Consider the following 27,688-nt stretch of genomic DNA (forward strand, 5'->3'; position numbering starts at 1 on the left):
ACATTTGTCCTTGTGTCCCATGGGTCCAGCACTGTGTCTACCACAAAGCATAACACATGAAACCACGCAGCTGAAGGTAATGATTAAGTTTAATTGTGTGAGATCAAGATGTTCCTACCCACCCCTACCCCCAAGACCCAGTTGATGGTGTCACTTAGATAAAATTCATTGACTCTCTCCAAAGACAAGCTCATTCCCAGTTCACTGTTATCTAAGAAGGTCAGAAGAAAGGGGACCTCCACTGGGTGGGGATGAGCACACACCCATACACTCCATTTGTAACATCCCACCTCAGAAGGAAGTGGAGTCCAAACAGGATGGGTTGTCCAGAGTACAGGAAACAAACTGTGCTGCTTCAGTGTGCTTAAATAATCAAACTGTCCTCAAGAGAGAGAGTAAAAACAACATTGGAATGTGATGACCCACGGCTGACACCTACCCTGTCTCTAGGTACCCTGTCTCCCACTTCAATCATGTCCCACAGACCATGGGTATTGGCTTCCCCTCATCCTCTCTAGATCTGTGGCCTGCAGAGCCTCAAGGATGCCTAGATCTATTTCCTACACTTCTTAGACTGTTCCTCCCACATATTGCTGATTTTAGGGAAACTGCTGGTGGGCTTTAAAAATAGCTTCCTGTGGGTTTTTAAGAGGAAGGGTTGCCTTCCAGCCAAAAATGTGTGGAATGGTGGTTTTCTGTCAACAATTGGTCTTTGTTGAGAGTGCAGGTCCCTCCTCTTGAGTCCGCTGTAAAGGTTTGCCTAATGCAATTGACCCTGTTTTAATTAAGTCTTCCTTTTGTGTTAGACTTGGTGCCAAGAAGTCTAAATGAGTACTGTGGATTTCAATGAGTTTTGTTGTTCTGAGTTGTCATTTATTTCCAGTTCTATTTGAGGACCTGTCTAAGGGTCACTCCCTGGCTGAACCTCAAGATAAGGGTTAAGAGACTTTTTCTCAAAAAAATAACATTCTCAATAGTGAACTTTATCTTTGTTTTTCTTTCTCTCCAGTGTAATTGAATTCTCAAAGTCAAGAAAATCTTTCTGCCTCCTGGTGGAAACTGGAGACAGTGATGTAATTCACAGGGCTCTATTGGATGGGGAAAACTTCACCTGCATTTACCCTCAGGAAACTCTAACAGACATTGAGTTTGATGTAGTTCAGTTACTATTGCCTATGAAACCCTGGGTTTGCTCTCCAGTACCACATACTTGGCCTTGGAGTATACATCCATAATCCCAGCACACAGAGAATAGAGGTAGGAGGATCAGGAATTCAAGGTCATCCTCAGCTACATAACAAGTTTGAGGCTAGCCTGGGCTACACGAGTCCACTTTAGTCCTTCCCACTCCACCCCCAGGAAATTTCATCAAGGCTTCCAGACAACTTGGTTTCTAACACAAGTATCACTCTTGCCTTTAATCAGAGAAGCCTCTCCTCTATTTTGTGAAGTGTGATAAAGGCAGAGACCTTGGACTTCACAAGGTACTGAACATATGTGCTAATTGGTTGCTCAATCTAAATAAAGTACTTATAGTACTTATATCGCCCCTCCAACGCTCAGAGAATGTGGTGCTATAAGAGCCAGAAGATAGGGGAAAGACCTGTGAAGTGCCTATGGGTAACATAGCCACTGCCATCATGAACTCTAGACAACTGCAGATGATTGCACAAGAATGGCCCCATTAACAGCCAGACAAGGAAAGAGAGGAGAGGCTATGCATGCCCTACCTGTCAAGGCCTAACTGTTTCCTATGATGGTATCAGAAAAGGGGAATCACTGCCTTCAGTAGTATACCAACTGGTAACTCCACCAGGCTCCAATGGAGAGTCATCTGATGAGCATAAAGAGAGCACTGATTAAAACAAGTGAGTTAAACAATAAACTAAAAGTTATTAATCCGAGAAAGGGGCAGATTTATGGGGTGGGTCTTGCAAAAACTTGAAAGAGATAAGAGTGAGTAGAGGAAGAAAGTAACCAGAAATGTGTTATAAACGTGTATGAATTATCAAAGAACTCACTTAATAGAAACAAAAAAAAGGAATGAAAAATTAGTTTAGAATTGGGAAACATATAGAGAAGACTTGTGTTGACCAACTGCTCAGGACTACAACACAAGAATTAGATATCTGGCTTCCTCGACTCCTAACACTGCAGGAACAAGTTAGCACAGGTTGGGTGGCTTGAAACAAAAGGAATGAATTTGTCATTCTGACACAATTCTGAAAAGCAGGGTCGTGTTCTTTCTGAATGATGAAGGAAACACTCCCCCTCTGCCCTCCCAGGCCTCTATTGTTTACTGACAAGCCTTTGCGGCCCTTGTCTCACAGACATGGCAGTGGGGTCTCCTAAACCTCCATCCCTGCATGAGCAGTCTTTTCTTTGTATGGCACTTTCTGCCCATCTTACAAGGCCAGCACTCTTCTAAATAAGGTCCCACCCTAATGACATCATCTTAATTGACTATTCCATGAAGACATTATCTCTAAGTAAGGCCATGGATGCGTGGGGTTAGCATTTTAACATTTAAGTAGGGGGTCACACGATCCACGTGGCTTAATGGAGTCCTTTACAAAAACATCTTGCGATAGTATGGACTTGGTTTATAACTGTGAAAGCACAGATATAGATTTTTATCATTTAAGTACTGCATTCCATACCACTCATCATCCCTGATGCATGTTCTGTCTGGAGAGTACCTCTTGTGTGCACAGCACTGTGCCAAGACACAGCTTTACAGTTATGAATAAAATAGACGCATCCCAACCTTCTTGAAACAACAGTCTCATCGAATGAGATGTGCATTGAATATATAATTTCCTAACCATCATTTACTATCATAGCATACTTTCAATAATGAGATCTTCTTCCATGGCTGTCATTGCCAGAGTTCTAGCTGAGGGAAGGAAACTGAGAACTCTCTCAAAAGTGTCGGCCTCTCCTGCTTTCGCCAGAGTGCCAGTGTTTGTTCTGTGTATGAGACATCCCTGGGAAAAAAGTTACTGATCAAAGAGTAACATATTCATGTCATGCTATTGAGCAAACAATTCTAATATCTCAATGCTTAAAATAAAGTTCATGGGTCTGAAGAGATGGCTCTATGGTTCAGAGCAGTTGTTGCTCCATCATGAGGACCCATGGTAGAATCCCAGCGTCTATATCAGATGGCTAACAAATGCCTGCAAGTCCAGCTCCAAAGGATCTTCTGGACTCTGTGGATGTGGGCACATACATGTACACATGCAATCACCCAGACACATGCATACACATATAAAACATACAAACCTTTAAAATAAGCTTCATTCCATACTTCATTTGATGCTTCTATACACACACACACACACACACACACACACACACACACACACACACACAAGCATGCACACACGCCAATAACCGCCTAGTGCTATGCTCTGTGACTCCCTCTCTCCAGGTCCCAGGCTAATGATGACACATCAGCTGGGAGGGGGGATGATCTGAGTTCTATTTCTAGGAACTGCAGGAGGAAAAGCTAAACTTGGGGAAGGCATGAATCAGTTGCTATACTTTAGATCTGAAGCAAACATCACAGATGCAGGTGATAAAAGCTTCCTTTCTGTCTTTAGTGCTGTTGAGAGTTGGTGGCATCTTTAAGAGATAGGGCCAATGGAAGAAACAGGTGACTTAGTTCATACTCCTGGGAAGCACAGGCCCTCCTCTTTCTCTGTCTTCCAGCTGCCATGAGACAAGGGCTTCCTCTACCGTGTATTTTTACCATGATGTACTATGCCACCATAGGACCAAGCCACCATGGACTGAATCCTTCAAAACAATGAGCCAAGATAAACCTTCCCTCTTTATAAATTGTTTATCTAAAGTATTCTGTCACAATGACATCAGAGGTTAGAGGATTCTATTTCCAAGGCATTCTCCAGTTTTCCTTTTACAGCAGTATCCTGAGTACAAATACAGTGTGCTTTTCAGTCTGGACATCATGTTACTCACAACTTCACAGAACACAGTTCCTTTTATGTAAAGCAAAGCATTTACTTATTTAAAATGATTCCACAGGTCGGCAACTTGCCATAGTGTGTTTTCTTACTCCTCAAATTCTTAAAATTTAAATCTGCTTTCCTGAGGTTCGTAAGGAAAACCCAGGAGAAGTCCTAAGTAGCTAAAATTACTCCCCTGTCCCACATGGTGGCTACTGACAGGAAGGTTTCCACCAATGCCTCTACCCCAGGTGCTCATCTAGGCATCCCTGGGAGCATGGCTGCTGGCCATGATGAGTATTGTAGCCTTGACCCTGCAGGATGTCTAGCACCCTTGTCAGTCAGTGATTCACTTAAGTTCAAGTGTAGCTCAGAGCCAGGCAGTGCTTCCTAGCACTCCCTTACCACCCCAATCCTCTGACTGGGATTGTAGAAAGCCAGTGTTATCAGACCTCTCAGGCTTACCCTGATGGATAATCAATAGACAAACAAATATTAACAAAACTGGTATGTCATAGTGCTTTGTGGTGTACAGGGATTCTGCAGCCTTGCCCTATCTGGTGCTCACAGTCATTCCACAACGAAGCTGAGGTCCTGATTTTACTGACTAGAAAATTAAGATGTAGAAAGCTGAAGTGTCCTATCCTAAAGGAAGTGTCTTCCTAAAGGAATCACCTCCTGGCATCTTTGAGACTTGCACTTGAATCTTCTTGGGTTTTCACATCACCATCTTGTGAAGATGCTGGTGGGATGATAGGGCTAACCTCTGAGAGCACAGCCTGTTGAGTCCCTGGATCAAAAATACTCACAAAATCTTCCTGCATGGATGAATGGAATAGATATTGCCCTTTTGTGACTTATGCTTCCTTCCAAATTGCCCATGATCTCATTCTCATCGAACATTAGCTCTTGCAGGGATAATAGAAAATGTTTAGTCCCAACTGTGGATCACCAACAGCCTATTATTTTGTCCTGCCTTAGTTAGGGTTTCTTTTGTTGTAAAGACACACCATGAGCACAGCAATCCTTATAAAGGAAAACCATTTAATTTGCATGATTTACATTTTCAGAGGTTTAGTCCACTATCTTCATGATGCAACATGGTGGCATGTGGACAGATGTTACTAGAGTAGGAGCTGAGAATCCTACATCTTAACCTGAAGGCAACAGGAAGTTGTCTGTGTCGCTGGGTATAGCATGAGCATAGGGGATCTCAAAGCCCACACCAAGAGTAACATTCTTCCTCCATACATACCAACAAGGCCATTCTTCCACTTTACATGGGAAGATCAGATGACATAGGAACAGCAAAGTAACTTGTGCACAGCTATGTCTCCAGGGACTGACAGCACCAGGCTTTGAGTCCAGGTGCTGTGGCTACAAAGCAGGGGCGTTAGCCCTCTAATATGTCAGTTAAGCCATGGACAGCCTCATTACTTGGTTTTAAAGCCTCACTCCAGCCATAGTGACTACCAAATGACTGTGTTTTCCTAATGGTGCCAAGAAGGACTGAAAAGGGAGCTTTCCAAAGCACGGAGGTACTATCTGAGGTCACTGAGGAGGAATGTATCCCTCCGCTAATAAAACATCTTATGGAAATGGGAAGAATCACCCCATCACCAGTTAATGCTGGGAATTTTGATTTCCCCTGAGTGAAAAGCAGCTAGAACTGACAATAGTTTACTGGGAACATTTTACAGGCCACTCTTTCTGAGCGGGTGTAGATGCTTTTCAGGTGGATTGTAAAAATACCCCCACTTCCCTTTCTGCTGTGCAACTCCAGGAACTGACCTAACTGGAACGGTGAAGGGATGAAGACATGAAAGATGTGAGGACACAGAAAAACTTGGATGGCAAAGCTTCAGCATCCTGGAAGCTCAACATGTTTATTATAGACGCTTGAGTAGACAACAGGGTTAGCTAAGCATAGGCTCTCAAGGGGGGGGGGGGGTAGTAACCATCAGAGAAAGAAAGCTACAGGAAACTTCTCTGCACCACCATCAGCATGCACACTCAGACCCAAGGATGCTTTGCTGTTCCTCTGAACCTTAGTCAGGGAGGCTTTGCCTGGTCCCATGGAACTGAGGCGCTCCGGGGTCCTCAACATGACGGTGCCCATGTCAACAATACATTCACTCAGGTCTTCACTCTTTCGGTACAAACCCCTTAGAATCCTTCTGGAGCTTACAATCCTTTTGTTTATTATCATAATTCCTTGCCAACAAGAATCACAGAAGAAGAAAAAAAACTCAAAACTCACATCCAGGACAGTCCTTTTCTATCGTTTATATGCATGTTTTCAATGCTCTTAATAAATGTCAAAAGGGAAAATTTTACAGTCTGATCTCTGCAGGCCCTGGAAATATGCTTTAAGAGAAAGAGAGTGAACAAATCTCCCAACATTTCACCTGGTCAGAAGTTTAAGTGTAAAACTGTTCCAGCATGCCTATCAGCTTCTCTCTCTAATTGTTAATAAAGAGAGCTGATTTTAATGCACCAGATAATTTTAATGACCACATGTTGCCTGTGTTTGCAATTAACCACACACTGCTCTGTTTAGCTCTACACCATAGCATGGTTCACACATGTGCCCTGCCCTCCCGCACCCTAAGCATCCTACTGGGCCTCTATAGGATTCAGGGTATAGAAGTAAGAAACCTTTCCAAAATAAAATCAAGAGGCCAGAAATGTGCCATGGTCATTACTGTGGATTAAGTGATTTCCCTAAGAGAGACATCAGTAAATCTGGGGTCTGATACCTGGTTATCCTAGTTTGAATGAACCAGCCTCCTTGTAGGAGATAAACACTAGCCTGCCTGCCCTTCATAGTTCTCGGCTGGGATGAGCCCTTTCGCAAAAGACAGATTAACAAGAGGAAAATGGAATTAAACAAGTATAGCCTAAGGAGTGATTAGAACTTCGAGTTAAAATGCTGTTTTAGATAAAACAAAAGAAAGGTGTGGGTGGGGGATGCTAAAGGAAAGAGATTTTGAGATATCCACAAGTGAGGTAAGCAAGGGTTATCAGTAAGTTTCTTTGTGCAGGTAAGATGGATGCATCTGCACAAATTATTAAATAAATGTTAAATGTTCTTTGCTAAAGGAAAACAAGCTTAGTGTAGCTCTTGCCTTTAATCCCAGCACTCAGGATCTCTGTGAATTCAAGGCCACCCTGTTACACATGGTGAATTCCTGGCCATGCAAGGTGCTTACTAAGTGCCTTTTTTCAAGGAAGGAAGAAAGGAAGGAAGGAAGAAAAGAAGGAAAAGATGTCTTTTTTTCTGGGTCTGACCATGTAAAACATAGTTCTCAACACTAAAGGATAAGACATGGTTTATCCTGGAACCATGTATGGGTGACCATGATCCAGGAACATGGATTCAGGTTTCCCCAAATTGCCTAATTTCAATATGATAACAGTTGCAGGAAATTCTTACAGTCAAACAACAAAAGGAAGTTATACATTGGTGGGAGCATCAAGTAGTCAGGTTATAGCACAGAAAAAAATATTTTTTTTCAATCTGTTACAGGTTTCAGATGTTATCTAATAGCATTCTTGGCTTTTGGTGGAATAAGAGATCTGTTAATACATTCCAAAAGTAGTTACCTGAAAAATCAAAGGATGTCAGGTCAGACACAGAGAACTAAAGATAGCAGAAGATAATCTGGCGACATTCCAACCCCTCCATAGTCACACCTTGTAGAATGCAGGTATGGCTTTTTCCCCCCTGAAAACTTCAGTATGCAATGACCTAGTTCAAAGCAGTCTCTAAGAGGAAGAGACACTTTTAGGGATGGTATAGTCTAGTACTATTCCCCTGGAAGCCATCAAGCTGTATGGGTAAGTTAATTCAGATGCTTATACTGTCCACTTCAAAAATAGAACCTTATACCCAAGTATATTTCTTTTCCCTGGGCCATCATCCATCCACTTACCAGCACTGTCTAGTACCACCCACTGCCATTCATTTCACAGGGTTCCTTCGGGGTACACACACAAACTGCCTTAGTGCCCGCTCTCAAAAACTAGGGTTTTATCCAACAGTTTTCTCATTTATCACTTGAACACCATCACCTATTGACTTACATCTCCATTTGTCCAAAGATGATGTACTCAGCACATATCATAAGCTAAGCCCAAGGTAATGGTGCTGAAGATGCAGAGCTTGCCCTTGTATTGCTTACATTCTAGTAAGGGAGAATTAGTCAAGGAAACACACAGTAAATATGTCTGTGCATATTTACTCATACCAAGAACCTTTTACCTGGACTTGGAAATTACCAGAATAATGAGAATGAGTTACTACATGAAGGGTGAGGAAGCACAAAGGTATTGGGCAGAAGAAACCACCAGAACACACTGAGGTAGGAGGTGCATGGCAGCACAGGGTCTGGAAGGGAAGCCAGTGTGGTTGACAGCTTGAGATTGAAAGGAATGAGTCAGTTTTGTCTTTGAGAGATGGCTGGTGAAAGACTAGATCATAAATTTGATCTAAGACATGTTAAGTTTGAGTGCCTTTGACACATGTCAGGTAGGAAGTTAATACAGAAGTCTAAATGTCCCTTCTGGGCATATTTGCTAATGACTGAAGACAGTCATTACAGCAGAGTGGAGCTGCTACAGGCATATAGTAGGTACAGGCAAAGGATGTTACCAAAAACCCTGCAGGGCTCAGGGCAACCTCACCCACACAGCAAACAATTCTTTAACCCAAAATGTCAATATATGAGGCCACTGGCAGTGGGTCCAAGATCTAACACTAATGCACAAACTGACTTAGTGGAACCCATTCTTGCTCAGCCTAGACACAGGGGCATGGGGGTGGAGAGGTGCCTTGGTTCTGCCTCAAGGAGATGATGGAACAGACTTAGTAGACTTTCTAGAGGAGGCCTTACCCCTTCCAAGGAGCAGATGGAGGTGGGGAGAAGTGAGGGGAGCAGAAAGAGAGGAGGGGGAACTGGGGTTGGAATGTAAAAACTACATTAATAAAAAAAAATACTTTTTAAATGTCAATAGCACCCAAAATGAGAGTTCTAGTGTTCAATTTGAAAGTCAGTGGCCAAATGCCTTTGACATTGATGAGATCACATAGAAGAGTGAAAGTGAAATACTGAAAGGAAGTATTTGAGGAATGTTATCACAAACATGGCTGGATGGCCAGCCAGTATAAAAGAATAAGCATGAGCAGTCAGAGGAACAAAGTGCAGGCAGCTTCTGCAAGCAAGTTGGGTTTTTTGTTTTTGTTTTTTGTTTGTTTGTTTTTAGTTTAGTGATAGAAGAGAGGAGAAAGAATAGTTCTAGTAAGGGATTGCATTCAGGACTCTTTATGGGGGTTGCAGAAATAGCTCAATAGGAAACAGCACTTCCCATACAAATGTGAGAGGACCTACGTGCAATACCAAGCACCTACATTTAAAACATGCTGAAGGCAGCAATGAGCATCTGCCATCCTATCACTAGGGAGGGAGAGGCAAGGATAGCTCTGGGGCTTGCTGGTCATCCAGTCCAGCCAAACACTACCAAAAAATAAGGTGGAAAATTCATGATTTCAATTTCTGACCTTTTTTGTTGTTGTTGTTGTTGTTTTGGTTTGTTTGTTTGTTTTTCAAAACACTATGTATTGCTTTGGAGCCTGTCCTGGAACTAGTTCTATAGACCAGGCTGGCCTGGAACTCACAGAGATCTACCTGCCTCTGCCTCCCAAATGCTGGGATTAAGAGTGTGTGCCACCAACGCCCAGCCTCAACTTTTGAGTTTTACATGCATGTGTGACAGGCATCTGTGTGTGGACATTTCTCTCTCTCTCTCTCTCTCTCTCTCTCTCTCTCTCTCTCTCTCTCTCTCTCTCTCATACACACACACACACACACACACACACACTTATTTTACTTTGGAAATTCAAACACAAATAAAATAAGCAGGTCATGATAATGGGTATCTCTGGGATTGTATTTTGTTTCTTTAAAATGCAGATTTTTGTTCGAAGAGAGTTTACTAAACTGAATTCGAATTCCAAGTTCCATCTGCCCAAGTCAATAAGAACTGAGGTCTCTGCTCAGTTCTTTGGGCTTTTTGCTACAACTGATTGTGTCAGTGTTCCATGCTATTCATGGGCAGTTGATGACTGGGCTTTTTATACTGAAACTTTCAAGTCACTTCTCCCTGAAGTTTCTTCCCTTCAGATGTCCCCCCCCCCCTGCACAATCCAGATGCTTCCTAATCCCAGCCCTGTTCTCAGGTACTCAATCTGTAAGTCTGCCCTTCTGTTGTTCTCAGCTGTTTGAAGATGGGCCTCCTCTCTGGCAAAACACTGTAGAGCTGTAAATCTCAGAAAATAATACCTATTTTCAAAAGCATATGCTCATGCAGTTTCTACCATCATTTGACCAAGCTCCACTACTCTAAATGGAAAAGCTATATTCATAGCATAGAAGTGTAACGTAACGAGTAAGGTTTTTCCGCCGGTCTGGTCCCACCGCCACGCCAGCCCCAAATAACACACAGAGATGCTGTATTTGATATAATGCTGTTGGCCAGTTACTTGTTTCTTATCAGCTAGCTCTGTCTTAAGTATTAACCCATTTGTATTAATCTAAGTATTTCCATGTGGTCTCATCTTACCGAAGAGTCTGCTCTCCCCTGTCTCTCCATGTTGACTCCTTCCTACTACTACTTCCTCAAATCCTCCTTGTCTCCTAATCCCACCTATCTTGCTTTCCTATTGGCCAACAGTGCTTTATTCATTAACCAGTATGAGAAACATATTTACAGAATGACATCTCCCATCATAGCAGTAATGTAAAATATTTATATATATATTTATATATGAGTGATTTTATAATTGTCTTCAGAAGGGTTATCCTGTGCCACTACCAGAAGCCAGGAGTCATGTTTCACTTTTAAAAATAATAAAGACTTGAATATGTAAATCTTATGGGTTATCTAAGAGTGAGAGAGAGAAGGGATCCCACAAATGTACACATATCCTCTCATCTCTAATCCTAAAACAGAAGATTCATAACCACAACCTTTAAGTCTAAACAATAAGCATTCTAAACCAAGTAACAAGCTGTTAAACGTAGCATAGTCTAGTGTCTTACATTTACATCTGCACCGTCTTATAAACTGGAAGGCTAAATTTGAATTTGGTGTTGTTAGATTCCAGTGTTGCAGAGAAAAGTATCTCATTGGGCACCCCTACCCTGCTTCCCTTCCCAGATACATCTCCCATTTCAGAGGCCTGGTGTATATGCATCTGAACATCCCAACCCACATGTTCACGTTCTGGCCCTGGCCATGTGGTCTGTACCATGCAGTACATACCTGGAGAGCAGACCCAGGCAGTCACTGAGGTAGTTTGGGATTCTGGTACCAGATCTAAAGATAAAAGGAGAGAAAATGCATTCTCTAGAGAAGATGGCTCCAGGTGGGCATGCCCTTGACCCAGTGCACTCCTGGTGCTATGGAGAGAAGCAATTAAAGGAAAGACACCAGAACCCTCCAGAGTTTTGATATAAGATCCATCTTCCTTGAGGCTGGGGGCAAAAGTCAGCAATGCAATTGACACCAGCGTTCATGGTCTTTGCTGTTTCTACACTGATTGCCTGGTTTCTCTATGTGTACATGTTTATTTTTCCTAGTGGGCTGTTTATCACCATTCATGACAAGGGCCATCTTGCAACAATGCTGAACTCTTGGCCAGAGGACAATATTAAGGTATGATTCTGTTTTGATTGTTACTGCCCTGCTTGTTGGAGGAACTATTGCCACCTGTGTTGGTATTATTTCTATGTATGAAATGAGCCATTATGACACTTCTTCCCTTTTCCAGGCCCTGATCACACAGCAGCTACCACAAATGCATCATAAAAGAGAGATTTGCCTTAACTACATATCTAGGCAAAGTTGCTCTTAATTAATATTGATCTAAAGCAATGTTCAGCATTTGTTGAGCACCTTCTGAGTGCCCTGTGCCAGTCTCCTTGTGGATGTAGACAGAAATCAAATGTAGACCTCTCCTGGACAAATGAATACTTCATGATGAAAATGGACAGTAACACAACAGACTAGCCAGGTGGAATGTGAACCATACAGGAAGAATTGTAGGCGATCACAGAGATAGGACTTTCACCTCAGAGAACTCTGAAGTGACTTCACAGGGAAATGACTTTGGACTTAGATTGAGGGTTATGAAAATATGGGAGAGGACCTTCTGCATGAAAGATGATGATAAGCAAAATTAAATAGTTGTGCCCCAGATAGCACAGAACAGAGAGTATATGTGCAGAGTAACTGCCACTGCTCCCCAAATATCAAGTCTCCCCCAAAACATTCTGGGATAAAAGGATGAGATGACAGTATGGAATGCAAACTGTGCAGTGTTCCATATGGAGGAGCGTGAGGGATCTGGCATCTGAGGCAATTATCTTTTCTGGAAGTGACATAAGTGAAGCTGACGGCTCTTTAGTGAGAGGACTTCCAACCCAGGAGTCACAGTGCTGGAGCTAAACACAATGTAACCCTGGGACCAGCTTGTTCACTTTACCCTGGCTCCCCTGGCAGGCTGTGGATCTCTGCAGGGTCCTGCTCCCTCCACCCCTGCTAGTTCCCTGAGCCAATTCCTCAACAGAGGGTACCAAATAGAGCCTCTATTGGTTCATATCTCCATCTGGGTGTGACTCTGCTGTGTGCTTATCTGCCTGGACTCCAGTTATGTGTAAGACGTTGGCCTCGAAAGTGTTGGCCTCTGTCCGGGGGAGACATGTTTCCAGGGTGTGTCTAGGATGAAACTCTAGTAAAATAATGAGGACACTGAGGGAAGCCAGCTCACTTAGTGGGGAGCTACTTTAGGCTAACCTGAGCAGGCACAATGCTGAGGTCCTGCCCACTGATCTCTTCCACATGCCCTGGACAGCTCAACCATGGAGAAACCTTGTGCATCAACAGACCCTCAACAGATGCTCACCACTGTGAATAAACTCAGTCAACAGATGCATTAAATATCTTCCGTGTGCCAGGCACTGTGCTAGCAATAAATATAATGCATACAGTACATTAGGCAAACTACGAGCAATTGGAACAACTAAAGGAAATTCCTGTTCTTCATCTGGAAGTAAAAAGGTACCTCTTCCTCCAGGCTGGCACAGGAATTGAACCTCAGTTGTTCCCTTGGCTGAGTACAATAAGTATGACTATTATCAGGTTCTCCTTCAGGAATTCCAAAATGAAAATGAAAGGCACCTTGTCTCTAGATTCTTCCTGTCATAGTTGAAAACCCATGGTATAAATTCAAAATAGAACCATGGGAGCTAACTGACTGTTGACTTCAATAAATATATTTGAGACCCTTTTCAGTACTGAATACTGACTACCAGAGAGGTGGTGACAGTGACTAAAGGAACAGAAACAGGGGCTTTAGACACTCTAGAGGGAGAGTCAGTAAGGAGAAGGATGTAAGAGGGGTGAGCAGATCCAGGCTGGCAGGTGCAGTCTAACTCACTTGCATTTGAGCACCCTCCAGTAATTATCTTCTCTGTGGGAGCTCCCTGAAGCTCTATGATAAAGAACTGAAGACTTGCAGGACCAAATTCAAGGAGTTCACACTCTGCTTGGATGGGCTTCCCTGAAAACAAGGGCAAAATACCATGTCTCTGCTACCAAAGAGAGGAACTTAAAGGGCAAGGTGCAGACAGGACACAAGCCCGCCTAGCCTCCCTTCCCTTGAGGCTCTGAGGGGGACATGTAAATGCCTGGGACAACCTCCATCCTTTATTTCTGTCTCACTTTAGAGAGGTTCCAGTGACCATGTAGAGAAAACAGTCCTGGATTTGACTGAAGTAAGCACACAGAGCCTCTGACCATGACTCTTCCCCCTGCCTATTGTGTTTGCACATAGACATTCCCAGCTTTGCATCTCTGTGGTAGATTTATCATGATAACGCCAGTGGACACTGGAGAGCACACAGACAAACATTGTCCTGATAGGAGATGTTGGAAGCAGTTGTAGCATCTGTGACTATGCAGGGCCAAACGACAGCCACAGAAACAGAGGTTTCTTCTGGGAATCTGAGGCCACAAATGGGTTGTCACATGCCTTGTACCCAAATATACTTAGTTTGGCCCTCAGTGCCTGTTAAAAATTTTGAATTTATAGGCTGTATTTTTAAAGCATGTTTCATTTAAAACAATAAATATAAAAGGACTTGGATTTTTGGCTTCTCTGGGAAAACTAGGCACTCTGAATATAGAGCCCATATTTAATGGTGTGTAAGCAACCTGATAGCTGACTGGACTTTCCCTAACCCACCCCACACTCTACCATGTCCCACTCATCAGCCTTTCTCTGAAGTTTTCCTCCCTTGCCACCCAAAGTGTCCTTTCAAAAGTTCAGAAAAAGTTTTTCTTGTTCCCTCAATATGAGAGGGCAAAGATCTCTCCACTTCACAGGGACTCTCTGCTCATTACCCCTTCAGAGCTCACACAGGGCATCTTCACAGGCACTGAGGTCAAAGTTCAGGAAGAATTCCTTCTGAAAGCCCAAACTGGCCCCTGAAGGATGGGTAGGAGGAGGGGGCATGCAAAGAACTAGGTCACTCACAGGAGAGTGCTGGTGTCTAAACTAGATCTCCTTGCTGAGTTCTGCCCCACCCCACCCCCCAAGCAGCTGATTATCAGCTTCTCAATGAGGCAGCTTCTCAATGAGGTCTAGGAAATCTTTTGAAACCAGTGTTGCTGGGTGCTTGGCTAGAGAGGAGGGTTAATTTCAGAGGACCTTCTGAATCAATTCGGAAGATGAAAAATGAATTTTCTGTGGTTTCCCAGCAAGAAGGCCAGGAAACTGAAATGTAGGAGAAGATAACTACAAGGAACCTATGGCTTGAGGCCAGAACTACGGAAGCTTTGGGGCCTTTCTTCTTCGAAGAGGAGAAAGCTGTCCAGTATAAATCATACAAAGGAGTGAGAACCCCTGTTCTGTCTTCTTCCCAGACTGTCCGATGCCTCCAGCAGGAGAAAGACTCAACTGAGAACTTCTCTCCCTGTCAACTCCCCAGACTACTAAATATCACTCCCAAGTCAGTACCAACACTTCTGAGGAAAAAGAGGTCTGGGTGGTAGAGCCAAAACATCAGCCTCCACCACAAGGCACCAGCCACACAGGTGTTAAAACATGGTTCAGAACGCTAGAGCCATATGCCTATCTACCATGCACAGGCCCAGGGTGTGATGAACACCTTCTGTGTCAGAGACTGGACTTGCTGAAAATCTCTGAGACAGAAATGTACTTGTCAGGAAGAGCTCTTGGTCCAACATCTATACACTTAGAAGGAAGTAGACGCAGAGCCAAGGGGCACAGGTTGCCTGTAGTAAGGTGTAGAGGAACATTTAGTGAAACCCATGAGGCCAGTTGTGAGCTGGGATGGCTTGAGCAGAAGAGGGTGGGGCTTTTGTACTCCTGGTGTGATCAGTCATTGGCTGTAGGCTGATCTTAAAGAGGTGTGGCTTCTGTGAAAGGTGGCTCAGGTAAAGAAAATTCTCCAGATAGACTGGTGGCTAAGAGCAACAGGAGGGAAGAAACTCCCAACAGCCTTGGGCAGACATTACCAGCCCCTTCATACAGTATTATACAAGTGCTCTAGGCAGATTGACTCATTGAATTCTATTGACAACCACAGGGCTTCTTGTTATCTTTGTTCTGGAGACAAGGAATCTGAGAGGCTAGGCTCTTTGTGAGGAGTGGAACCAAGATTTGAAACTAAGGAATGTGTGTTTGTGTTATTTTTGTTATGAAGTAGGGCGAAGGAAGGGGAGTGAGGAGAGCAAAGGGAGGAACAAAAAAGAAGAGGAAAAAGTGAAAACTTTTTCAGGCAGCCCATCCATAATCATACTAATAAATCTAAAACAGCCCAAGAGCAAGCCAGGGTTCATGATCTTCCAGTCAGCCTTTGATTAGTTAAGCTAAAGGCCATACCCAACAAGTCAGAAAAGGTCATAGGTCTGAGGTAGGCTGGCAAGAAAGAACACAGCATACCTCTTCAAACCTCTCCATTTGTTTAAGAAACGAGGGATACCATGACTTTTCCAACATCCAAATAAGGAAATTGGAGTTCTGTCATTCCAGAAATTGTTGCTGGCTTTTCAAACCCAAAAACACTGCCCAGACTTTCCCTAAGCCCTTGGCAACTAAACTAGTTAAGTGGTTCCCAGCATTAATTGGATTGCTATCAGGAACAAAGAGAGGGAACATCTTCTTTCTGAACTTAACTATCTTGGCTTTGAATACTGTCCAGCTGAGAAGCACTTTCTGCACTGTCGGAGCTACAGTTTGCCTGGCTAATTGAGTATGTGTCACATTGCTGGCCACAGAGCCAACAGCTAAGGAATCAAAAAATAACACAACCTAATATTGCCCCTAAAGTGCTGTAAGCTTTTGTGAAAGACGTGGAAACATGAATATTTATAGTACATGGAAAAGAGTGATGGCGACTTTGGGCAAGGAAAAATGCTTTGGGAATTCAAAGGAAAACAGTGAGAAACCCAGGAGGGAAGCTTCATGTTCTTCAAGACAGGGTTTCTCCCTGTCTTGTGCTTGTCCTGGAACTAGTTCTGTAGACCAGGCTGACCTCAAACTCAGAGATCCACCTGCCTCTGCTTCCCGGGGTGCTGGGATTAAAGGCATGCACTACTAGCACCTGGCAAGACATGTGAATTTTGAATTGTTCCTTGAAACACACCAAAAAAAGTAGAATTCCAATCAAGGAAATGAAAGACTGGATGAGTAAAATGCCACATATTGCAGAAAGTGGAAATCCCATACAAAACCAGAAATGTTTTAATTAGGATAGAGCATAGAAAAGAAAGAAAACTCCAAAAGGCTGAGTGGACCTAGCCCATGGAAATCTTAAAGGTCGGACTAAGAAAATGTCTGGTCTTTGTTTAAAAGGGGTCAAGAAACTGGCACATCCATATGTGCTTTGTAAAAATGAAATAGGATGGGGCAACTGCAAGAGTAAAAGGAAGAGACAGAAAAATCATAGGGTGGTTTAAGTGGCAGGCAGATTATCTGGTCAAAGGCAATAGGAATGGTGTGGGGATCCTTGAACAAATGCCATGAGACCGGAACAGGCAAGATCAGCAGAACTCGATAGCCAACTGGACAATATTGCCAAAGTTCAAAGAAAAACCAAAGAAGGTTGGGTGGTCTTGAGCTTGAGCGATGTGGGGAAATAAGAGAGGGGGGTGAATCAGACCAGCAGTTCTTCTTGGGTTTGTTCTGGAACTCTGAGGGGGAAGACCAGGAGTGAGAAAAGAAGAGTCAAATGCAGGGGTCAGGAGGACTTTGAGGGCTGATGCCCCAAGCTGGCAAGTTTATTAATCACACATTCATTAAGCCTAACATACCCATCAAAAGAGGAAGCAGCAAGCAAATCTGTAAAGTTCATCAGGCAGCAGAATTATGGGGAACTTGGTGTAACTTTAGTTCCTGTTGCAAGATCCATGCTGGTGCGATAAGCAAAGCATGTCACATCTCTGTATCTGGAACATATGGCCACAGCTTTACAGGGAAATTGTCAAGTGTCAGGCTCTGGCTTTGTGGGGGGGGGGGCGCTCCAGAGCCCTGGCATGAGCTCATTGCTGGCCTTGCCAAGAATGACCCTGACAGGAAACAAAAGCTTAGAGCTCTTTGCTCCATACACAGAACCCCCAAGAGCCTTTGACCTTACCTAGCCCCTGACAGGAAGGCAGAAAAGCAAAATATTTCAAAGAAGAGAAGAATATAAGAATTCATTTGAACAAGGAGTGATGGGATTCGACATACAGTATTTTGTGTGAGTCTTGGTACCCGTAGGTTCTTAATAAGTGCTTGCAGAATGTCGAAGGTGACCAAGAGTATGTGTATTAGATGTAACAAGTGTTAACAGTTCATAAGAATGAAAAATGCTACCACATTTGTCAAGGAAGAGAATTGGGAGAAAGATCCTCCAGAAGAAAAAAAAAATGAATATAAAGGTTAAGAGAGAGAGAGATGTTCCTAAGAGAGAAGAAACCACTAGCCAGACAATCCAGTGATACATAGATACACAACAACTTTCAGAAGGTATGTTAAACAATATACAGACTTAGGTGTCCATACGGGCAGTTAGAAATCCCTGAAGGTCTTTGCCTTAGTTATAGTTTCTGTTTTTGTAAAAGAAAAAAAAAAAAAAAGCAACTTGGGGAGGAAAGGGTTTATTTCATCATACAACTTATAGTCTATCTTGAAGAGAAGACAGACAGGAACCCAAAGCAAGAACCTAGAGGCAGGAACTGACACAGAGGACATGTTGGATCACTGCTTCCTGGCTTGTTCCCTCATGGTTTGCTCAGCTCACTTTTTTTTTAATAGCACCTAGTCCCACCAGTTTAGAGATGGCACCACCCACAATGGACTGGGTCCTCCTCCATCAATCAGCAACCAAGGGTATGCACTACACACTTGCCTACCAGCAAATCCTGTGGGGTCCCCACTTCCTAATGACTCTGTGTCAAGTTGACCTATAACTACCCAGCACTATTTTTGATCCTGGAAATGTCATATGGTTGAGACGCTACTTACAGGAGCATAAATGACTCCTAGGCAGCTGCATGCCTGGATCTTTCTGCTCAACTTGCAGGAAGTTTGGTCATTCAAAGAGTCTCTCCTCCCCAGCAATTGTCACTGCTTATATAATCTTTGGGAAGGATCTCATGATTCCTGTAACTTTCAGGAGCTTCCTGTAAACTTCTAATCCCTGAGCCTTGTGTGTTGTGTTTACTTCCTGAGTTTTATTGGCCTCCTCTCCACAGGTGGGAATGTTTTAATTCAGAGCAAATAGGTACACAACAGCTTCCCTCTAAACAGAGCAAAGAATTTCCTCAGGAGGGGAACCTTACTCAGTAAGCTTCAATTTGAACAGACCAGAAGATACAGAAATGTAAGTTGGGGCTCCAGAGGCAGAGGGTACAAGCTCTAGCTGGAAATGCTGCCAGGAGGAGGGCAGAGGCAGGCACAGAAACAGGGTGCTAAGGCAGGGCAGGACTTGCCAAGAGCACAGGTGCTTTATCCCAGCGAGACAGAGTGGCAAAAACACCACTGAGCCAGAAGCCTAAAGCCTTACTGACTAGGAAGGGTCCCACATTTGCCAAGTTAACCTTGACAAGTCATCTAGGCTTTCTAAGATAACTAATGTGAAACCATCAACCCAATTACTGGAACTTGGGTTGTATACTTGCTAATATATGGCAAGACATGGCAAGTATATGTAGACCAGGAAAATTTTGAGCTTCAACTTGCTCACTCGTGAAGTGGAATTAACAGCGTTAGCCCTTCCTGTGTCCAGACCATGAGAGATGGAGGGAGTGTGAGATGTGGGTTGTGATTACTCTCCACAAAAGTGGTAGAACAATGTGACAGGGAAATAGGATTTTCATGGGTCTGTTGCACTCTCCAAAACTCTCAACTAAAGTGGATGAGTGTTTCTAGAATCTTTGCACCTTTTCCTGCAAAAAAGGCAGAAGCAGCCCATGTATGTTTCACCCCTGTAGAGGAGCTAAGGAAGTGAGAAAATAACCTTTGTGCACTGAACCACAACTGGAGCAAGAATGGGACTTTATTGCTTTATCCTAGAATTGACCTTGCATAGACTAACTAAACCCTTAGATGCTCATTGGTACCATGGGGTTACATAGGGCATCTATCGCTCAGAGCTTGTCTTCAGGCCTGGAAGAAGTCATGTTTCAATAGATGGATGAGATGCCTATAGATTTAACTCTTCCAGGGACAATGGGAGACCATGATGGTGTGCTTGTTGCAGTGACATATAAACAACTTCACTATCATCCTGTGGAAGTCCCCCCTGTCCTGATGTTCATGACCCATCACTGACTTATCCCTCACTTCCCATTCTGGCATTCATATAATTTACACCTTGCTTCTTACACATTTTATGCAAATCTATCCTCGACCTTAACTTTCTTTCCTATTTGTACCAGGTTTTCTCTTTTGGGCCACCAACCAGCTCCCAGATCATGACACATAGACTTATTATTAGTTGTGAATGCTCAGCCTTAGCTTAGCTCTTATTTTAATCTGTTTCTTTTTATCTGTGTTTTGCCTTGGTACTTTTCACCTTTATTTTATTTTATTTTCTTCTGTATATCTTACTTTCACTGCTTCTGATATCTGTCTGGCTTATAGACAGATATCTGTCTAGTGACTGCCTGGCTTCTAGAAGCCTTGGATTTGTCCCTCATTCTCTCCTTCTCTTCTCTCTGCCTGCCAGCCCTGCCTATCCCTCTCCTGCCTAACTATCAACTGTTCAGCTTTTTATTAGTCCGATCAGGTGCCTTAGGCAGGCAAGGGGAAACAAATGCAACACATCTTTACATAATTAAACACATATCCTTACATTGTGAAGCAAATATAACACACCTTTGCACAGTTAAAGTAATATTTCACAACATAAACAAATGTAACACATTATTTGCCTAATTAAAGTAATATTCCACAACACCTATTGAAAATCTTGCATTCTGTCTGCGCCCTCACAATCACTTCTTGTCCAAAGTCTTGTGTGTGTGTATTCTCTCATCTACAGAACTTACAAGAGTGGGTCACCATACAGGGACATCTCAATCTCTACTCTCCCTGCATAGATTGTACTGATGCATTCAGGCTCTGCCCCAAAGCTACAACTGTTGATAAATATGCTTCCTCTCTCATTTGGGTCCACACATACTTAATTTTATAGGTAAGAAAACTAAAGTTGTTTCCCCAAGGATATGTCTTACTAGCAAGCAGGTGCTTTGTGAGTATTTATTAAGTGAATGAATAAATGATCATAAAATCATATCTGTCATCACTCTGAGTGCCATCAACATCTGATAAAGGTAAGATTTGTACCAGAACTGTATCTAGTACATAGCTGGCCCTCAGTGATCCTTTGCCAACAGATTATCCTCACACAACCAAAGAATCTACCTGATTCCAGGATATGTGATTCTAGAAAATGTTACCAGTTCTGTTCCTTGCAAATTGTCCTCAAAATGCTGTGGCTGTAACAGCAACATAAACTTTCTTACATCACTCCCTGTCTCTTGCTAAGACAGACAGACAGACAGACAGACACACACACACACACAGAGAGAGAGAGAGAGAGAGAGAGAGAGAGAGAGAGAGTGAGAGAGAGAGAGAGAGAAACTATATGTGATTTCTCTCCAGCTGTTTTTGCCACTCCCAACCTAATCTTCAGAATGCAAGGAATGCTGTCTTTCTGTCACTTGGCCTCCTCAGTGAGGTTCCTCGCCCACTTGCCAGAAAGGGCCAGCCCAGCCACCTGCAGTTGATGAATCCTCTGGCCTGGTCCCAGACAGGCTGCTTTATTCCCAACAAAGACAGCGGGTATCCAGCTGTCAGGCCAGACTGTTGAGACTTTGAAATAAGCACTTTGCCATGGAGGTGGTGCTCCTGATTGAGGGTGTCCTGCTGTGTTTTTCAGGCAGTTGTGGTGACTGATGGAGAGCGCATACTGGGCTTGGGAGACCTAGGCTGCTACGGCATGGGCATCCCTGTGGGCAAGCTGGCCCTGTACACAGCATGCGGAGGGGTGAATCCACAGCAGTGCCTTCCTGTCCTGCTAGATGTCGGCACCAACAATGAGGTAACAGGCTGTTTGAGCCAGGAGCTCTTGGGTCAGAAGGAAGATTGGGGAGGGGACACTTTTGTGGAATAATTATATCCACATGGGCTGTTTCTTTCTCAGGATCCTCTTGACCCTGACACTTTCCTCATGGTTGTGAAGTAGAGGGCTTTCCTTTCCCAACCCCCTTTATTTCTAAGTCCCCTTGCTTTTTCGTCTTTCTCCCCTGTGCCCACTATGCCCTGGACTTACTTCTTCCCTTGCTTCCATGGTCCCACGAAGTTTGCAACCCTCCTTGGGGCTACTCTCCCAGAGAGCAGCCAATGGTGAGACTAGAGTGTGTTCTGCATTTTCAAGGCAAGTTGCCTCAGTGCATGAACTAAAGTTCAAAAACAAGGCCACAGGCTGAAATGTTTGAGACAATCAGATTTGCATCCTGCAGATCAAGTGAAAGAAACTGAGCCAAGGCACCTCAGCTTTGTCACCAAGGGAGCTTAACCCCCAGTCAAGAGTTTGTCTGCTACTGTAATTGTTTCTGGCTATAATTCCCAGCCCTGTGGCTAGCAGAAAAAGAAAGAAAGGAAGGAAGGAAGGAAGGAAGGAAGGAAGGAAGGAAGGAAGGAAGGAAGAAAGGAAGAAAGGAAGAAAGGAAGAAAGGAAGAAAGGAAGAAAGGAAGAAAGTTTTACCACATGGTGGAGGTGCATGCCTTTAATCCCAGCACTCAGGAGGCAGAGGCAGGCAGATCTTTCTGAGTTCTTGAACTCAGCCTGGTCTACAGAGTGAGTTCCAGGACAGCCAGTGCTACACAGAGAAACGCTACTCAAAAAACCAAAAAAAGGAAGGAAAAAAAAATACACTCCTCTTTTTCTTCATTTTCAAAATTGTTTGCTTAATTCAAACTTCTGAAACAATTTAGTTCTTTTCACAAAGGAAACAAAATATAACTCTATCCAATTGTCATATTTTATAAACTATAATTTTATTGGAATATGTGAATTATATAAAAATGAGTTCCATTATGATAATTCCATACATGTCTATAATATACTTCAAGGGAATTCCTTCCAAATATTTATTTTTGAGTTTAAGATCAGAGTGTGTTCTTTTAAAAATCAAAAATCTGGAGATATATTACAGGTTAAATATCAGTCATATGATCAGTACATGTATATAGTATTTATAGTATATACTGACAAAAAATATGTTTATGTATGTACCTCTTTAGACCTGATCACCTACAGAGAAATACTGCCATTTCTAAAATCTCTCCCTCTTTCTGTGTCTCCTGACTGGCCTATTATACATGGGGCTGGGTGGTGGTACAATGCTTACAGGTGCTCAACAAGGCCAGACCTCAAGTTTTGCTCTAAACTGAGTTCCCTTCTCCCAGTCAGGTTATTTGAGTATATTCCAAACAACTATTAAAGCTATCCTCAGACTCCAAGAGTGCGTCGTTGCCTCTGTAGATGAGTACAGAATATCTAATTTCAGTAATTCTTCCAGCATCTCCTGAGGGGTTTCAAATAGATTTTATCCTTCACCTGTCAATACCTTAGAAGCTGGGCCTGGGCTGAAGCTGTTGTTACCAGGGAGATCCTGGTTACCACTATCGTGGAGATCCTTCGTTATTGAGGGTCCAGTACCCACCAAGCTCAATGCTGACCTGATTTGCAATAAATTCATCAGGAAGGATTTCCAAAAACAAGTGGTGATCATGGACCAGGACCTTATATCTAGTTTGAACCTCATAATAGCACAGAATAAAGCCTCTGTCACTGACCTCTCTTTCCAGGTTAGGAAACTGAGGGTCAGGGGTTTTAATTGGCTCAAAGTGATTCTAATCAGAGCCAAGTTCCTCTGCCATATTACCCCTGCTAAAAGCCAACATCATCTTTTGACTTTTCTTACTAAAGTAACTTTAGAATATTATTCAAAACTCACTCTGTAGACCAGGCTGATCTTGAACTCACAGAGATCTGCCTACCTCTGCCTCCCAAGTATTGGGATTAAAGGCATGCGCCACCACCACCCAGCTCAAATGCTTAAAAGAAATGGCATCTCTCCCACAGTTCTGTATTTGTGCCCCCTTTTTGGTATTTATCTATGACACATGCACATATAAATTTATTTGTTACTTAGTTGTAATCATACTGCACCTGTATTTTGTTCTCTCTCTCTTTCTTTCTCTCTCTTTTTAATCAAGGTTACTTTGTGAACACTTTCTCTTTACTTATTTAATCAAAGTTTATTGAGTGTTTAGTAGGTGTTGGGAATTCTGGTACACATGAGGGAGATAAATGAACCAGGCCTGGGTGGAACGATCTAATTGTCGGGTTTTCAACTCTGTCACATAATGGATCATTTTAATGAGCCATGTATTCCATCTAATCAAAGCGTGTGCTGTCCCCTGAGTGCCTGACTCCAAGTATGAGAATTCAAAGTTGCCAAGTGAACCAACATTACAAAGACAGTGATTTATCCCCCTTCAAATGAGTTTGCTACGTCATGTCCCATAGTACAGCTCTGTTAAAAATGCATCTGTTTGTAAGACTTGCACAATGACAATACCAGTTAAGATCCCAGTGTGGACTGGGGAAATGTCACAAGGCCCCCTCCTAGGTGAAGAGCTACAGGCAATTAAAGGCTGATAGGAGAGTGAGACTCAGTCTTCTCTAGGAACAATCTTTCTGATAAGTTATCCAATTCTGGGTGTTCAGCCCCAAATGCATATACATCACTAAATAGACACTGGAGAAAACCTCTGTGTGTGTGTGTGTGTGTGTGTGTGTGTGTGTGTGTGTGTGTGTGTGTGTGTGTTTAAAAATAAAGAAGAGCTCACGAAGTTGAGAGTTCAGAGGGAGTTGGATGGACGTGGGAGGGTTTGGAAGTGGGACATTATGGGGTTGAAATAATGTAAATACAATGCTGGTGTATAAATTCTAAAAATAATAATAATAAAATCATTTTTAATTTGTCTCTATGCAAGGCATTTTCCCCAGGAGTCTTGAGGTACAACTTTCACTGTGAGCAATTCAGAGTTGTAGTGGATGAAAGCTGGGCCTTATCACTTCCACTGCCTAGAGCAGTAGAGGGAGGATGCTGTAGTGGGATGTTTTTGTGCCCAATAACAAAACCATCATTATATATCCCTCTATATTAAAAACATAACATAAAAACCCCTTCTGACATGACAGCAATTTAATGAGTATCATAGCACCCCTCCGGGCTTCCTGTTGGAGGAAAACATCTACTTTCTACATCCCTGAAACTGAGTCACTTTTACCTGCCCACACCAAGGGCATCTGGAAAAACACATGGAGCAATGATTCTGAAGAGATGGGATGACCAGAGTTTAGTTCCGAGGCTCAAGGGCAAGGATCCCCTCAGTCATGACTGTATGTGGATGAAAACCAAGTACAAGATGGTCATGTTGTCCAAAGTAGAAAGGTCCAGAAGCACTTTATCATACAACTCCTTCTTTCTGTGTAGGAAAAAGAGGCCCAGAGCATAAATGGCATCCCTAAGCTTTAGTTCCAAATCCTGTACACATGGTACTCTACAGTGAGGTTCTCTGGAGCATCCCAACAGGCTTAGCTCTCTGGTTGCCCTGCTTAGTCCTGAGAGTCTTCTGCTGCCTGAAATCCTGAACCTGTGCTCACCTCTGAGACAGATGTTCTGTGGCCATCTGAAGCCCACTGTTTGACTGAGGAGGATGTTGGCATCCTCAGAGTCTGTAGACAGACTCGAGTGAAAACTAATAGCAGAATCAGAAACCCTGACTTCCAAGAATGAACAGAGTCAGTTGCTGTGCTGGCATTTGCTGTTTCTTCTATTTTGCAAGCTTGTTGTCTCTGTGACTAGCATACTCAACTCTGGTGTCGTTCTGCCAGAGAGCACACTCTCTGCAAGCACATGAGGATACTACCTCCAGAATCGTTGCAGCTTTCTCCCTGGCTTAATTTGATTTTCCAAGAAATAAGCAATAGAAATAACTACAGTTTGGGAGAAGGGTGCTCTGGCCATGGAGTGGACCCCAAGCCACGGCCTCTGAGACACACAGATGCTATTTGTGACCTCTTAACATGCCTGTTGCTATTCAAGGTAAATATTTTTTTAAACCAGGTTTATCTTCCAATTTAAATACAACATTCCGTGATGTGTCCAGCAAACAGGAGGAAAAACTATTTGTTTTCTATGGCATTTTGTCTCCAAGGAAAATATTAGAAAGGCAGAGCTAGGCAAACAACCCCAGAGGGTGTATTCAACCCAACTCCCACAGCAGAGGAAGAAGTTCCAGTTTGCCACCTTTGGGTGAATACCTTCACCTATGATTCTAATCACTGATGTATTCAGTTCCAAGGGGAACTTAGTAACCATCTAACAGAGAAAGATTTGGCCATCAGATTAGTACTTAGGTATCAGGGTACCTTGTTCACACCAGAGCTTGGAAATGAATAAGTTCAGCCCCTATCCTGTTCTAAAATAATTAATCCTTCCTTTTCACTCCCATCAGTGGGTTTTGTGACCTGGAACAGTTCATTTAACCTTCATAAGCCTCAGAAATCCATTGGGAGAAAGCTGAAGTGAGTGATTTCCACGATCTAAGTTTTACACTGGCATCTTCCTTAGCCCAACAGTGCAGCTCTGGTAACTAGTATCACAGTTCTCAGATTTGCCACGACACTGTGTGATCTCTGGGGAGATATAAATGAGAAAGGAGCAGATTTTTTTTCTCAAGAAATCACATTATATGACAGGAATCATTATTATCCCTTTTCAACACAGAGGAAGAAACAAAACATTAAGGTTATATTTCTCTGAGCTTAACTGACAGGGTGTGAATTTAAACTCGGGTCCATCCAATTCCAAGGACCCAAAACTCAGACCTTTTGAACCTTGCCAGCTACTACTAAACCCTTCCAGCAGAAACAGAGAGTGAAGACAAGAAGCTGGCGCTTGGCTCCTTGATCCCCACATCAAAGGATGGGGAAGAAAGGATGCTGCCCTGAGAACTAGAAGACACTTGCTCCTGGCTTTCATCAGTTTGTCTAAACCACTGAACTCCAATGTCCTGATCTGTAAAACAGGAATGGGACAGTCAGGCACCAGACCCAACCAGGACATTTCTTCTTGCGAGCTCTATGCAAGCACAAGACACATTTGTTTTTAGTGTCATCTCTATAAGTAAATTTCCCCTTTTTTGTAGTTAGTTTTGAAGAGTTTGAGACATGGAACATTTTATTATAAAAATAAAATATAAGATGTCTTTAAAAGGGTTTTAGAGTCCATATTCATTGCTCTCCTTGTTGCTATTCAGATACCTAAAAGCGGTAATGTAAGGGGAAAGGATTTATTTTGGTTTGAAAGGTATTTGTCCATCATAAAGGAAGGCATGTGGCAGGGACTTATTACACTGCATCAGAGCTGTAATATGGGTCAGTGAATTAAATAGCATGTCAACTCTTACAGATGAGCAAAAGAACCACTAAATCTACATGTTAAGAGCAAGCACTCTAGGTTGCTCTAACTAACCGAAGGTCTTAGGGCAAGTGGCTTAACCTCTCTGTATCTCGTTGCTTCATTCATAATATGGGGGTGTTAATAAAAAGTGAAACTTATCTCTCAGGTCCTCCCAAAAATGTAAGTGATTCATAAGGGGGAAATCCTGAAGAATAGAGAAAAAGCAATGGTTGGAGCTGGTAGGGCCTTCAGACTATACAGCACAGACAAGACTATCATAGAAAGAGGAGGGGACAGTGGAAAGTTAAGGACTCTGGCTTCAGTACACCCAGAAGAATCTCTGGAGAGCAAAGACTGTATCAAATGGCCTCATTTGGGAAAGACACTCTGCCCTAACCCTCCCCACCCTTCATCTCATCATTAAGCATTCTGGAGAGAATATGGATGGGTGATGGCCCTTAAACTACCCTCCTGCAACAGATTCCATTTAGAGAGTTCAGAGCCTTCCTTCCTGTGGCTACAATGACACCACAGTTAAAGCCCTCAGCATGGAACACATCAGAAGTTTTAAGAGCTAGAATGCCTGCCACCTTTTATAACAG

At 43.0% G+C, this 27,688-nt stretch overlaps 1 protein-coding gene across 1 annotated transcript in view; it reads left to right on the forward strand.

The window, feature by feature from the left end:
• The window catches only part of Me3 (malic enzyme 3), a 172,707-nt gene that overhangs the window by 95,824 nt on the left and 49,195 nt on the right, over window positions 1-27,688 (forward strand). Inside the window, exons 4-5 of the mRNA XM_051192187.1 lie at window positions 11,612-11,687; window positions 21,485-21,646. Coding sequence (XP_051048144.1) covers window positions 11,612-11,687; window positions 21,485-21,646 — 238 coding nt within the window. The remainder of the gene's footprint in view (window positions 1-11,611; window positions 11,688-21,484; window positions 21,647-27,688) is intronic.

Source organism: Phodopus roborovskii, unplaced genomic scaffold (assembly GCF_943737965.1).
Source record: "Phodopus roborovskii unplaced genomic scaffold, PHOROB, whole genome shotgun sequence".
Lineage (NCBI taxonomy): Eukaryota > Metazoa > Chordata > Mammalia > Rodentia > Cricetidae > Phodopus > Phodopus roborovskii.